Source organism: Monopterus albus, unplaced genomic scaffold (assembly GCF_001952655.1).
Source record: "Monopterus albus unplaced genomic scaffold, M_albus_1.0 scaffold14.1, whole genome shotgun sequence".
Lineage (NCBI taxonomy): Eukaryota > Metazoa > Chordata > Actinopteri > Synbranchiformes > Synbranchidae > Monopterus > Monopterus albus.
The window spans coordinates 511,857-526,411 of record NW_018127894.1 but is presented as its reverse complement, the minus strand read 5'-3'; the positions used below and the strand labels follow the sequence as shown (position 1 = coordinate 526,411).

Here is a 14,555-nt window from a genome sequence, read left to right as displayed (position 1 = left end):
GACGTTAAGGCGGAAGTGTTCATACAGTTGTACAGGTGTACAGTAAACAATAATAAATCCCTAATTACAGACACGTGTCTTGATACAAAAACAATAAAAGCACGTTAAAACACAGACTTTGAAGCTCATCTAAGCTTCATCACCTTCCTGTGGTAACAATGAGCAAATGCATGTTGGACTCAAACATAAATCAATGCATTGATTCTAATCTTTTTTTATTTTTTATTGTTGCCCATCATTTTTCACAATTCTCTTTTTGGTGCTCACAGCAAAAGTATTTTTGAAACATAAAATCAAAATATGAATGCTAACTTGTATTCATCACCAATTTGTGGAAATCACAACAAATAAAGGCATATTTGACCAAAAACTCCCAATTTAAAATAGTCCATGAATGAATGTTTTTTTATTGCTGCTCTTTTTATTTGCCACCACCTTTTTTCTTCTTTTGGGGTTTGCTTTCATCTTCCAGTACAACTTCTTCTGTTGCAATTCGGACTCTTTTCCTCTTTGAAAGTTCTTGAGCAAGTTCTGAGGACAGAAGCAGACGGTTAGGGTTTACAGTGATAACCAAAAATGTGAAAACTTAAAATATTGTATTTATTTAGAGAACGACAGTCACACAAATACAATTTTTTCAGGAACATCCCTTTGTAGCGTTAAGTTTTCTAGTACTGAAGTTTTCTACACAAACCAAACTATGCCACCTATTAGCTATTACTATATCTCTTACATATCACCATAATAAAGTGAAGGTTTGCCTGACATCACCTTTCGCTGTTGTCGCTTCAGCTGCGGGCTCCTCATTGATCTGCTGAACTGATGAAGGTTTCCACACAGCCAGGCACGTCAATCTGGCTGCTGTGTTTACTTCCCCTAGGAGGGTGGGAGATGCCAGCTCCTGTTAGACAGCCAGAGTACATCAAGAGATCAGCAGCAGCTTGGTAACTAACAGGTAATGTTGCTAATCTGTTTTTTCTTTTGCAGACTTGTTTATATAACTTTGTTCTTGAAAATTTTTACCATTTACCTGATTACATTGGAATATAACTACATGAATTAGTCTTTACTCTGCTTTGCAAAGTAGAAACAATATGTCAACAGGTCATGACGCTGAGAGACATTTTTAAAACATGCACTGTTGCTGCAAAATGTAAATGTTTAAGAAATTTGGCTGAAGTAACAAGTAAATGGCTTCTATTCATATATTGAAAAACAATACTAGAGATGTGCCTCTTTAAGCTGGAGTTTCCACATTTTGATGAATCCATCGTTGGAAGCAGTCACCATCACGCAGTAATCCTCCATATCGAAACTGTCAACTGCTTTCACCCTGAAATCATAAAACAATGAGAGTTCAATCACTTATTTTTCACCAGTTTGACATGAGATGCAAAAGAAATGTATCAGGCATCAGAAGATACATATGTTGGTGTTTAAGTTTTCTTCTCATCATCAGAAACAAATACTCGGTGAAAACACCCGTACCTAATAATTTTCAGACAGAGATGGATCAGTGAAGTGATAAACACTGTGAATTTACCTGGTTTCATGAGCCTTGAACTCACACACCCATTTCTCTTTTCCAATGTCACACAATCTCACAGTTTCATCGTCTCCTGCAACAGCGAGGATGGAGTTCTGAAAAACAAGTAGGATTCCAACACAGGTATTCTATTGAAATTCTAATTTAATTACAGTCATGTTTTGGTGTGATTACCAGGCAGACACCAATTATCTCAACCATTATATCACACTCAAAAGTATAATTCAGAACCACAGCCTGAGAACTCACATTTAAGAACCTCACAGATGAGATCCTTTTGGGATTTATGACGGTTCCCGTGACAGAAGCTGTCTCCAGGTCATAAATGTTCACCTTGTCATTTAGCACCACCACATATTTATCCCCATCTGGAGACCATCTGACAATGTGTGCATCTGTTAATAGTGTACAGAAAAAGCATTGAAGTTAGGACTTTATTTTTGATTGTTAGCAATCTGACAATTTTCTTAAATATTCGACTATTTGTCAGGAAAGGGTGGAAAGTGCCACAAATTCTCAAAGCCCAAAGTGACATCTAAATGTCTTTCTTTGGTGCAATTGACAGCCCAAACTCCAAAAATATTCGATTTGCTTTCATACATAAACAAAGGTTATCGTGGTTGTATGTCCCCACCAACCAGCCAAATTCATGAGTACAGGACAGACGTGAGGTCACTGTGACCTTGACCATCAGTTCATCCTTGAGTCCAAGTGGACATATGTGCCAAATTTGGGGAAAAAAAATGTTTCTCTCAAGGCGTTCCTGAGATATCGCGTCCACAAGAATGGGCTGGACAGACAATATGAAAACATAATGCCTCTGGCCAAGGCTATTACTGGCACAGAGGCATAAATTTAACTCAGAACAGTTAAACAATTATCAGAATAGTTCATCATCAACAGAAAATTAATTGACTAATTATTGCAGCTCTAGCTCAGATCATTTCAAATGTATGAATATCTCTGAAAAATGGTTAATATATTACCTTCACTATAAAACTTACTCTGTTTTATGTTTTTGATAAAAGCTGATCTTCCATTGATTAGATTCCACGTTCTAGGGGGATAAAAAAAAAGATGCAACAGTCACTTCTAATGTCCCTATTAAACCACACACCTGCTTCAATGACTCTGGAGCAGAGCTGTGAATTTTACCTGAGAGTCTTGTCTGTCCCCACTGAAAGTGCAAGTTTCCCAGAGGGATGGACAGACAGCGATGTGACATGGCCTCTAACAAAACAAGACGATTAAGCAAGACACAAAATAAAGGATAACCATCACACAAACACAATCTTGCCAGTGCTTCTGCAGCACCTCCCTCTGTGGACATACTTATGAGCTTTGATGGATTTCAGGCACTCCCACTTCTTTGTGCTCCACACACATATGAGTCCATCCTCTGCTCCACTCAGTAAATGAGATGTCCCATAAAACTCCAGGCAGGTGATGGTACCTGTGCAAAACAAGGTGTTCAGACCTCAGGTGACTGTCTTTGATTTCTTACATCTTAACAGCTGGTAAAATGTAAACAAGGTCAAATCTTCAGTAATATTTTATACTTCTTGTTCCATCAGCCAAGAAGAGCTGTCAGGATAACTGTACTGTAAATCAGGACCTAACAGCTGGATCAAATCACGAGGCAAAATCTGTTTGCTATAGTACTGCGTTAAAGAGAAAAATGGTCAGGAGTTCCTTTCCTTCCACTCTCACTTCTTTCCTTTCTTTCCTGACTTTTTACCTTTTCTTTATAGAACAGAACACGAGTAATTATTTGTATTCTCTAGTGACTTTGTTACAAGCTAACTAGTGTAATAATCTCTATTTTCCTCCTAATTTCACGTGGTCTAATTGCACAACTATCATAAATATATCAAAAAAATTTGTCTTTATATTGATCCTTCCTTCCATAAAAAGTATTGTTTCTAAAAACTGTCTTCTTGATATGTGTAAAGAAAGGGTTAAAAATATGAATGTTACCACAGGCTACTGACATCTTTAGGAGACCAGAACTCTTAGTAATCATAGGGCTACTTGTTGTATATGCATTTGATCAATAAAACATCTTGATGTGAAGCTATAGTGAACCTACTCACCATCATGGTGCAGCAAAGCACCGTGCTCAACTTTCTTTTTCATATCGTACATCTGTATGGTCTCATCTTTGCTTCCTGTGACAACAAACCTCTGACTGGCTGCCACAGCTGATATGGATGCTGTGTGGGCGTGATGTGTGAAGTCTGCCTTGGCGTTCCACTCCTGCATGACAAGGAAAACACACAAACAGTTTGGGACCTATCAGTTTTTGTACTATTAACTGCTGAAAATGCTGAAAACAGGGAGGAAAAACAAACATTGTAGTGTTTATACTGCAACAACAATTGAGCTTCACACATCTTTGCTTGTTAATATTGGCTGCTTTAAGTCAAATACTGCCCTAAACAGACATCTAAGAACATTTCTAAGTGAAAGCAATTTGACCATAGCCAATTTGATGCTCTTTTCCTGAGTATATGTACTCGAACTTCATCATGACTGACAATAGAGGGATCAAATTGCATCTTAACAGAGAAAGAACAGCTTCTCTAACCAGAGCTGACGTCGGTAGATTGGCTCTGCTTAAAATAAACCACAAAACAGATGTCTCAAAGGGGCAAAGTGGTTGGATTATGTGTTCTGATCAACTGTGCAACTTTGGGCATGTACAATCCTGTGGAGAGAGGAACTATATAACTTAGAGGTAGTGGATCATTTGATCTCTGCATTCTAAATGGTGGGAATGTTCATTTGGCTAAAAAGGAAGGTAACTGGCAATAGCTTGAACAGGTTTAATGTCTTTATCATCTCTACAGAAGTGTCGCGATTTTTCAGGCATCCGAGACATGGGATTTTTTTTTTCTACCCATCGATCCCATTAACAGTTCAGTTTAAATTTTAAATGCCAGGGTAATTACACAACTGCTAAACATGACTTACTTTCTCATCAGGTTTCACTCGGTAACCAAAGGTGACTTGCTCGTAACTTCCAGCAATCAGTTCCAGAACAGCTGCCATGCTGCTACTTAAGTAGCTACAGTGGCTTAAGCTAGCCCGTTAGCTTTCTTAAAACGTCTGTAATTTCTTCTGTCTATAATTTGTGGCTTTGCTTGAGCGACACTTAAAAACAGTGCAAAAATAGACCTTCATGAAAAATGCAGACAAAATAAACAACGTAAACGGCGCCGTAAACCTTCTAAGCACGATATCTCGAATAGTTTATGCTCGCACTTCCAAATCCAAAATAACGTGTGCAGCTATTGCGCTTGCGCAAACCTCTATCCTCGCGTCTTGGGGAACAGGTGTTTTCAAAATAAAAGTCGGTGTTGTGCGCATCAGGCACTCTTGGGTACTCATGAAGTTGCTTTTTAAAAAAGTGACAAGCCAAATATTGATTTCGATATTTTAACGATATAAACTACTTGGAATTCTCAAAATAAACACCTCAAATCGTACCATTGTGAACCTAATTTTGATTGTTTTAACCCTCTAATTTAGAAAAAATTGAGGAGTTGAATTGTACATCATTCATAATAAAATGCATTATTTTGGAGCCTAGAAGGTGCAATCAGAATAATTATGTATTTTACTGTGTATAAATCATATATTGTAGTCTATTAAATTTAAATATCATAGCCTGTTGTATCATAGGTTGTACCATTTAGTTTATCCTAATTACTTGAATTCAGTTTTCATATTCTATTTATTCTGTGTTAATTCTACTTTTATTCTATTTTAGTTTCTTAAATGGTATGGGCATTCAATATTAGGTGAGAGAGAAACAGTATTTTCGATTTTTCTGCATGTCCTGCACATATAGTTAACTGACAATAAAAAAAACTTTGATCTTTGATCTTGAAATATGATAAATTAACAACAAAACCTTGCATTTTTGATAATTTCCAATGCAAATAAACCACGGGATTTTATATTAATGAGTGTTTCTAGTGAATATCTTCATTACTGTTTCATTTGTTCTATATGTTTATACAAGTCAGGATGGAAAAAATACAATTTATTAAGTTTTTGTTTGTTTGTTTTGTTTTTAATAGCAGATCTCTCTGGAACTATGAAAACTCAAGTGTTTCTGTCATACACAATAATGGGTTTAGCCTGCCTGTATTGAATGTAATCACAACAAGCCATTAATGATAAAGTTAATTAATAAAACCACAGACAGGATCCTCTCCTTTAATGGCAAGGGGAGGGGTTTGGGTGTTTTTCTCTCAAACAATTGGCTGTTTTCCTTGTAAACGTCATGATTGACGCCTCAGAAAACTCGGCATCAAACTAGTGTTTTTCGAAGAGGGTGTGAGAAGTCAAGCGATGGCGAGGAGGTAAGGTTTGGGTGTCAAATAACAGAGATACTTTAGAATTTATCTCTCAAAAGTACTCCTGTTCTTACTATCTGAGTTTTGATACTTGTAGCGGCTTTCCGACCGTTTAACACTTGTTTGATATTCGACGTAGTATTATTTGGTGTAAACATTAGTCAGTGTGTTTACACATCCTGTGGTTCCTTTTGCTGTTAATATCTAGAAAAAGTCATCATTATTTGTTATCTTGTAAAACACCTTGCTGATTCAGACATTAGGCCTAGCAGTGGAGATACTATTTTGTACAGTGGATATATTTTGTGCAGAATTGAAGGCTGCTGTTTGGGAGTGCAACAGTGTTCGGTGGTGATTAGTAGACTGACTTATAAAGCAGAGCAAGCAGGACGTTGTGGACTAGATACAGTCTCTGTCTCTTTGCCACAGCAGCTGTCCTATAGGCTAAATAAAGAACAGATGAGTTTCTGTCTTGTTCCTCTTCCTGTCATTTGATTCATACTCATATTCATACTCAGCTTTTTCTTTCCCATTTATGGCAGGAAGTAAGTGTCAGTTACTGTTATTTTTGGGATACTTTTAATTGTAAAGCCACTTTTTGAAAGATAATGTTAGATGAAAAAGAGACTGAGTAGATACAAGAGTTTTAAACCTATAAAAGCACCTGTTCATGGTCTCGCGTTATTCCTTAAATCACATTTGTTTAGCTACTGTAGCACCAGATAATTTCATCTGGAAGTGAAGTTACAGCATGGGGGCCCTGAGGTTGTAAATTAATATCACAGGTGTGGTCGACTGTGCCCTTGGGAGCAAAAAAAAAAAAACCAAACAAAACACCAGACCTATAGTTGCCATACAAGTATTTTGGCAACCATGCAGATATGGTTTTATTTGCTGAGCTTTTTAGGATTTCTGCCACCTCAAAATTAAATAAAACCTAATCTACCTGCATCAAGGTTTAGGGGTAAACATTTTTTTAAATTTTAGGTTAACCTTTTGATAATGTTATGATATTGGTCAGAGCCTGAATATATCATATATAACTAGCCCAAAATAACAAACAAGAAACAAGTTGAAAATTCTGTTTGATACAGGACTGAAATATGTTAATTACTGAGCCACAAAATGCATTAGTTACTGTATACAAGCATGGTTTTGGTTTTGTTGACAGCAACTTCTGTCTCAAAAACAGACCAGTCCCACTGTACCATTCCTGTTTTTACTACAGCTCTTACTCTTTAATTCACTGTGTTAATTTTCTTTGCCTTTTCACAGTCACATGCAACCAGTCAAGGCCAACCAGGAGCTCACTGAGGTCCTAAACCAGCTCTGGTGCCTGGATACCAACCGCCTCAGACCAGGGAGTGATTACATAATTTCCCTTCAGGCCAGTAAATTTACCTGTGCTTAAAATACACGGTCATAGATAAAGGGGTGATTTGCAAACACAGTCTGGCCAAAAAGCTATTTTATCACAACCCCAAGCTTCGTAATAGATAAACAAGTTATGTTGTTTCTACCTGTTAGCTGTCATATACTACTACTACTAATAATAATAAACTTAAACATTTAGCACCTTTCATACTCAAACTGCAGCTCGAAATGCTTTACAGAACAACAATTCATATATTAAAATATTTTCCAAAAAGATGAGGGAAGCACTGTAAAAAAAACAGTTTATGCTGAATCAAATAAAAAAGTACATGCATCTCTAGACCTACATCTTCTTTTTATTACTGAATCTTTGAACAATTATGTAACACTTTATCTATTAATTATTACATTTATAACAAATTTCAAGGAGACATCTTCAAATGACTTTATTGTCTAACTGTTCCACTCATATTCAGTTTACAATTAGCAGCAAAACCTCACATTTGAGAGGCTGCATCCAGTGAATGTTTGGTATTTTGTTTGCTATGATGCCAAAGATTAATAAGTTTTTCACATTTTATATTTATGTTCTCCTCAAGATAAACTGTAATGACTTTGTTGATTCCTTTAACTTTTCATCTCGCACCATCATCAGCTCAAAAATTTTAAATGATTTATTTTTAAATTCTTCAGTTTATGTCTACATTCTTGCACTACCTGCTAAACATGAACGTGCTAACATTGTCATTATGAGCATGTAAGGATGCAGATGTTAGCATTTAATGCAAAGCAGCGCTATGTCTAAGCCACTGTGATGTTAGGGCTCCATCATGCTTAGATTGTACAATGGATGAGTCAGTTTTCCTGCCTTGATATGTTGGTGTCCATCTGTTTATTCAGGGTAAAGCTGGTTATGTGGCTCAGGGCAGTAACAATGCCAGAGACAAGGCCAGTGCTCCGCTCTTCAAATATGTCAATGAAGACAAACTCAAGAGTATTAAGACGTATGCATGTAAGTAGCAGTTTATGTCCCTCCACTCATTACACTTATACAGTAGTTTCTATATTCTTAACAAGCACATGTCCTTTTTGTGCAGGTTTCATGAACTTGCTGGACAACTTTGAGATGCCCACGGGTGTATCAGAGACCGTCACTTCACAGGAGGTGGAAGAGAACAAGCTGTTTATCGATGCCATACTGGAGACAGCTGTCATGAAGGTACAGTAAGTTTAAGAAAGGGAGTCATGTCTGAGACACATCTGTCAACACAGATTGCTCAAACAAAGGTGCAGCACCCTGTTACTACACAGTAGGTGTTTACATACCTTGTTACCTCTCAGTGTGGTTTCAAGGTGTTTAGTGAGGATCTGAAATTATTGTGAAGTTGTCTTCATAGAAAACCAAGCATCAGTTATTACATGTAAAGAATTTGAAAGCTACTCTAGAGAGAAATGTAGTTTGGTAAACTAAAGTTATCAAACGAACAATGTACATGATATAAAACTATAGCAGAAGTTTAAAAAAAAAACCTCACATGTCAGCAAAAAATGCCACTCACAATGATATAATATACTGTATTTCCTTTAAATAAATTTGGATTTAGTATTATCTAAAGCAGCTATAAAATATAATATATATGCATCCATACCGTTTTTGTGATATACTGTACTTGTGTGGGGCACTTTATGAATTGCTCACCCATTTTGGTTTGAAAGTTCATTCTAGACCTTGGAAACAGTTCAAAACATTGTCATCTCTACCAGGTTAACATGGTAAACATCTTAGTGTTTGTAGCCTGATAAACACATAATTGTCATTATGTTCTATTTTTCTACCTGCAGAATACTTTTTATTGTTTCTTTGAGCAATGTTCAGAATCAGTATCAGCTTTATTGGCCAGGCGTGACGGACACACAAGGAATTTGACTCTGGTACATCGGCTCTCAATGTGCAAACAGTAAACCAGCATAAGGTTGTGTAATATAACAAAATAGCAGTATTAACATCAATAACAGTGCAAACAATGCAGAAAAAGCAGTATAAACAGACAGTAAACAATGCAGACAACAAATGAATGTTCATTGAAATGAGATAAATAGGGATAAAACAGAGTGCTTAAGAACTAGAGACCTATACAAGTCTCTATAATCTGTACGAGGTATATTTACAGGTATTGCACTGAGGGTTACTAATGACCTTTCCTGCAGTCCTGACTGTCCGCTGAAGTCTGTATTTGTCCTGTTTGGTTGCTGAGTCAAACCAGACAGTGATGGAGGTGCAGAGAACAGACTCGATGATTCCTCTGTAGAACTGTATCAGCAGCTCCTGGGGCAGGTTGAACTTCCTGAACTGGTGCAGGAAGTTCATCCTCTGCTGTGCTGTCTTGGTGATGGTCCTGATGTTGGATGTCCACCTCAGGTCCTGGGAGATAGTGTAGCCCAGGAACTTGTAGGACTTTAGTGCTGCTACCTTGCTATCAAGTATGGTGAGGGGGGGTAAGGTGGGGGCTCTTCTTGAAGTCCACTGTTATCTCAACTGTTTTGAGTGTATTCAGCTCCAGGTTGTTGCAGCTACACCTCAGGACCAGCTGTTCAACCTCCCATCTGTAGGCTGACTTGTCACCATCTCGGATGAGACCAATTACCGTTGTATCATCAGCAAACTTTAGGAGCTTGACAGAGGAGTCCTTCGATATGCAGTCATTGGTGTAGAGTGAAAATAGCAGAGGGGATTATTGTCCGGGTGCTGGATGTGGTTTTCCCCAGCCTCACCTGCTGCTTCCTGTCTGTCAGAAAGGTAGTAATCCACTGACAGGTGGGGGCAGGCACAGTGAGATGGGTCAGTTTGGAGTGGAGGATGTCTGGGATGATGGTGTTGAATGCTGAGCTGAAGTCCACAAAGAGGGCCTGTGCATAGGTCCCTGGGGAGTCGAGGTGTTGAAGAATGTAATGCAGTGCCATGTTAACTGCATCATCCACTGACGTGTTATTTATTTTGTTTCTATATAGTGTGCTCACAAATATCTGGTCAAGAAGGGACAATCGCCGTCAGACCTGGGACAGTTCAAGAGACAGCTGTATGACATCTGGTTTCGCCTCTATCACCGGGAAAGAGGTGGAGGGTGAGTTTCATTGTAACAGCAGGGGGAGCGGCTGTAGCATGTGAAGAGACTGGCCTTCAGGTCAGAGGGAAGAACACAGGTAATCATCTACAGAATGATTCATGGATGTCAGTCTTTACCAGGTTTAGGTTTCCAGCAGCTGAGTTGGTTAACATGGAGACAAATTATTATTGTTATTATAGTAACAGCTATAAAAATGTAGTTATTGAACACAATGAATTTGACTCTGGTACTGTGCTTTGTAAGGCAACAAGGAAAATGTGTTTAAATAAGAAAAAAAAACAGAAGAGACAAAAAGAATCTATTTATAAATATATACACATTGTGGAAGAAGAAGAGTTTTCAGATAAATACAGTTGTTTTATATCTAAGGAAGAATACATCTTTGACAAAAACACAGTTTTAAGGTTCATTTATTAGTAATTCAGGAGATGTTCTCCCATCTTATGGTCTGAAAATTGATCTGGAAGATGGTTTGAAAAGTGACCATCAGAGTGAAGTTTGTTTTTTTTTCCTGTCAAACTGTTATTTCCAAGGTCAAAGCAAACTTTCACACTAGATAATACATTTAACTGGATAAGTTAAATAGTTCCTGTTGTTTCTGTCGGTTATACAAAAAGAAACATCAAGTTCCTGTGTTAAATTTGTATGTTTTTAAAATGGGACTGGTTTGTAAAAGAGCATAACAGGTTGTGTCACCTTTCTTTTGTTTGAACTGTAGACACCTCAAATAAGGAAACAAAGCTCTAATAAGATGAATGAGGACATGCATGGAGACAGTAAACGTATTGTTGAAATACTGGCTTTATTTTTATTATAGTGAGGATTCCTGTGGATTTGAACATGTGTTTGTTGGAGAAACCAAGTTTGGGAAGGAGATCATAGGTCTTCACAACTGGGTTCACTTCTATATGCAGGAAAAACTTGGCAATGTTGACTACAAAGGCTACAAAGCAAGAGCCAACAAAGACACAGTAAGGAAATCCTGTGCCACCCAATGCATTATGAAAATATTAAGCAGTTTTTTCCTGTAAAGCCGAATCAATTAAATGCTAGCATATAACCACAATAATAGTGCTATTACTGAACAGCAAATAAATAAATGGATGAATTCCTAAATGAACGGTTTTTGACACTGTTTTACAGCCTGATGAAGACGACCATGTTCTGAACCTGCAGTTCAGTTGGAAGGGCTTGGTAAAGCCGGTTGGCAGCTCCTTCATTGGGGTTAGTCCAGAGTTTGAGGTTGCTGTCTTCACTGTCCTCTTCCTCATGTCGACTGAGAAGATGACGTCTGTGGTGGTGAAAGTGGACGAGTATATGCTGGAGCTTGTTGTGTACCGGCATGGGCGATTTATCGGCACATCCTTCCCTAAACTGTTGAGCAGCAACAACAGGGATTTGTAATGTCGTGCCACACAGACTGTCAGCTGTCCAGTACAAATTTGCCTATGTTTTTGTTACACTTTAACATCATCTCCATTTAGTATGATTTTTAAAAGACATCTGGATTAGATTATGTCTGCATTAAACATCAGAACTAAACTAAAACTTCCTGATGTAGACTGATATCATGATAGGAATATAAGTTGTTATTAATCACTTATCGTTCATATTCTGTGTATTTTCATAAACTAAATATCCTTTGTTTACAAAGCAGTGTTTGCATTTTTGTTTTCCCCTGTTAGAAAAGATAGAACAAACAGTTCGCAAGATTTAGTGAGACACAACAATAAAGCAGCATAGTTGCACTCATAGTTGTTTTAAACTTGGTCTTTTTGCTCCAGTTTTGGTTTGTCAGGTAGACTTCCTCGTAAGCAGCATGCAATTCTGTCAGTGAGTACTGAAAGGAAGCAGAAAAATCCAGTTTCTACCACAAATAGAAAGCATTATTTCTGATTCTGCAAAAATCTACCACTTTTTGGTTGTTTAGTTCCTCATTTTGGCCATTTTTTTGTGTGCCGTTCTGGGATATTTTGCAGGTGGGATCTTTCTTGCAGGGGATCTTTGACCCCTTGAGCCCATGGCCCTGTACCCAGTTGGCCCGTTCAGTATTCCATCAATGACTTCATCCATATACTGTATGTGCTTGTTATATATTCGTACACTGGGAGTCGGTGCCTGCCTGGCAGACACAACTGGGGGAAAATCTTTAAAGAAGCCTTACACGCCCCTTCCCTTTGCGCATGCGTAGTCAAACACCCGTTAACATGTCAAACCACAGAAATGAAACTGTTCCCCTGAAAGCTACGTGATAAAGTGCCAATCGGGGAGGTAAGGACACAAAGGGATTTCGTGTTAAAGCTCTCTGGGATACATGCTAACAGCGGCGGCAATAGTTAACTTCTTGCTCGTAAGTAAACTTTTCGAGTTAGAGGCAAAAACATGGTTAGCTAATAGCTAGCAGCTCGTTACCAGTCGCTGTTGGAGAACCACCTGACAACCGCTCACATGATTTTAACTGCTACAATCAATCACCTGCAGAAAAAGCCGCTTTTCTTAACGTGTTTGTGTTTTAGGGATAGTTTGAATCATCGGAGTGTGGCTTAGCGGCTTGTTAGAGAACAAGACACAACAGCAGCATGTTTGGTAAAAAGAAGAGAGCACCGCAGCCCAAAGGCCAGGGCGCTGCTGCAGCCAAACAGGTAACACCAACTCTGAGAAACGTTCATTTTAGACAAAAGCAGCGATGGGAGAGATGCTCAGACCCTTCAGGTCCCAGTGCACCAGTGTAAAAATGATAAGAAAACGTCCTACATTTAAAATGCAACCAAAATACAAGTAAATAAGTCTTATTAGCAAAATATGCTTCCAAATTAAGAGCGCACTCATTTTTATTTACACTACTCCTGAATTTACAAATTAATTTGCAAGATGAACCCTTAATCTTTTTAATAACTATTATTATTTAGGATATAACGTAGAATTCATACAGTATTGGTCAGGCAACACATAAGTGAGAGTAAAAAATAGGTTTTAAGATTTCATTTGAAAATATCTACAGTGGCTTTTCAAGCAGAATAGGAACCAGGTTTGTGAATGACACTAAAAACAATGTTTGAAGTACAACTTCCGTCCCTGTAGTAGATGTGAGCTCATACATTTTAAGTTTGTATCAACAAAACAAAAATGCAGTTATTAAAAATATATCGAATTATAAATCGTGCTTGTGACAGATCGCCTTCAGCTGCTCCTCCAGATGATCTCAAGATAAATCTGGTTTGGTACCAAAGCTTCAGATCTGGGCATCAGGAGAAGTAAAAAGTACCCTCTTTCTTGCTAAACTGCAGTGAAGTGGAAGAATTAAATAGTATAAATACTCAAGTAAAGTTCCTCTTAATTATACTTAACTACAGTACGTTATTGAATAGGTTACTTTTCACCACTGGGTTGAAGATGCTCATCGTAATGTTTTCCCAACAGCTGTCAGGGTGTTGAGTTTATCTTTTACCTTCCTGGTTTCAGATGGGTCTGTTTGTCAATCTGGACCCTGAGGAGATGATTGGTATGGACGAGAACCTGGACGACCCAGATCTGGAGGCTGAGCTTGCTGCTATCACTGGAAATAAAGCAGCTGCCAGAGGGAGAGCCAAGCAGAAGGACAAGAGTGAGTGCTGGGGTCATCATTTATAGTCCTGGAAACAGTTTGTATGAAGATGAGCGTAGCTGATCTGAGGAGCTTTTCACTTTCACCACCAAAAGGCACCAAAAGAAAAATGATGCTTTAAAAAATATCAACGGTTTCTATTTGCCAATTATATTCATACAAAGTGTGTTTTACAGTAAAAGAACCTCAATCAAATCAATAATTAAATATATATGTAGTTCTTCTGGGGGCGGCACAGCAGCACGGTGGTTAGTGCTGTCACCTCACAGCAAGAAGGTTCCAGGTTTGATCCCAGGCCGACCTGGGGCCTTTCTGTGCAGAGTGTGCATGTTCTCCCTGTGCCTGCGTGGGTTCTCTCCAGGTACTCTGTCTTCCTCCCACAGTCCAAAGACATGCAGCTTAGGTTGACTGGTGACTCTAAATTTCATGTAGGACTGGAAGTGGGTGTTTATCTTTAAGTGTCAGCCCTGTGACAGAATGGCGACCTGTCCAGGGTGGACCCTGCCTCACACTCAATATCAGCTGTGATTGGCTTCAGCCCC

General features: G+C 38.2%; 3 protein-coding genes across 6 annotated transcripts in view; 2 read left to right on the top strand and 1 right to left on the bottom strand.

Moving 5' to 3' along the window:
• Positions 1 to 235: 235 nt before the first annotated feature.
• On the bottom strand, positions 236 to 4,888 carry pak1ip1 (PAK1 interacting protein 1). Its single transcript, XM_020591302.1, has 10 exons — positions 4,520 to 4,888; positions 3,640 to 3,802; positions 2,879 to 2,999; positions 2,702 to 2,776; positions 2,551 to 2,603; positions 1,796 to 1,941; positions 1,544 to 1,641; positions 1,234 to 1,333; positions 772 to 901; positions 236 to 531 (listed from the first exon to the last, which is right to left on the bottom strand). Exons 1-10 carry the CDS (start codon positions 4,595 to 4,597, stop codon positions 422 to 424), a joined length of 1,074 nt encoding a protein of 357 aa, XP_020446958.1. The 5' UTR covers positions 4,598 to 4,888; the 3' UTR covers positions 236 to 421.
• A 944-nt stretch (positions 4,889 to 5,832) lies between these two features.
• LOC109955290 (poly(U)-specific endoribonuclease-C) lies at positions 5,833 to 12,149 on the top strand. The gene is made up of 7 exons (XM_020591308.1): positions 5,833 to 5,916; positions 7,186 to 7,297; positions 8,185 to 8,296; positions 8,382 to 8,503; positions 10,294 to 10,406; positions 11,227 to 11,380; positions 11,553 to 12,149. The coding sequence occupies exons 1-7, from the start codon at positions 5,906 to 5,908 to the stop codon at positions 11,811 to 11,813; spliced, it is 885 nt and encodes a 294-aa protein (XP_020446964.1). The 5' UTR covers positions 5,833 to 5,905; the 3' UTR covers positions 11,814 to 12,149.
• A 410-nt stretch (positions 12,150 to 12,559) lies between these two features.
• Positions 12,560 to 14,555, top strand: part of cc2d1b (coiled-coil and C2 domain containing 1B) — a 15,557-nt gene continuing 13,561 nt past the window's right edge. For 2 of the 4 annotated variants that reach the window (XM_020591283.1, XM_020591280.1), the window contains exons 1-3: positions 12,561 to 12,680; positions 12,926 to 13,051; positions 13,872 to 14,013. In XM_020591283.1, the coding sequence (XP_020446939.1) occupies positions 12,989 to 13,051; positions 13,872 to 14,013 (205 nt within the window). In that variant the 5' untranslated portion in view covers positions 12,561 to 12,680; positions 12,926 to 12,988. Of the gene's footprint in view, positions 12,760 to 12,925; positions 13,052 to 13,871; positions 14,014 to 14,555 lie in introns of all 4 variants that reach the window. The other 2 variants (XM_020591284.1, XM_020591282.1) reach the window with 2 other exon arrangements.

What these genes read in the sequence shown, in the direction of transcription:
- pak1ip1 (XM_020591302.1), bottom strand. Translation starts at nt 4,597, where the DNA reads ATGGCAGCTGTTCTGGAACTGATTGCTGGAAGTTACGAGCAAGTCACC. An exon ending in AAATCCATCAAAGCTCATAA is followed by an intron (nt 2,777 to 2,878) that starts GTATGTCCACAG and finishes TTGTTTTGTTAG; the next exon opens with AGGCCATGTCACATCGCTGT. An exon ending in TGAAGCGACAACAGCGAAAG is followed by an intron (nt 532 to 771) that starts GTGATGTCAGGC and finishes TTCTGTCCTCAG; the next exon opens with AACTTGCTCAAGAACTTTCA.
- LOC109955290 (XM_020591308.1), top strand. An exon ending in GAGTATTAAGACGTATGCAT is followed by an intron (nt 8,297 to 8,381) that starts GTAAGTAGCAGT and finishes CTTTTTGTGCAG; the next exon opens with GTTTCATGAACTTGCTGGAC. An exon ending in CAAGAGCCAACAAAGACACA is followed by an intron (nt 11,381 to 11,552) that starts GTAAGGAAATCC and finishes ACTGTTTTACAG; the next exon opens with CCTGATGAAGACGACCATGT.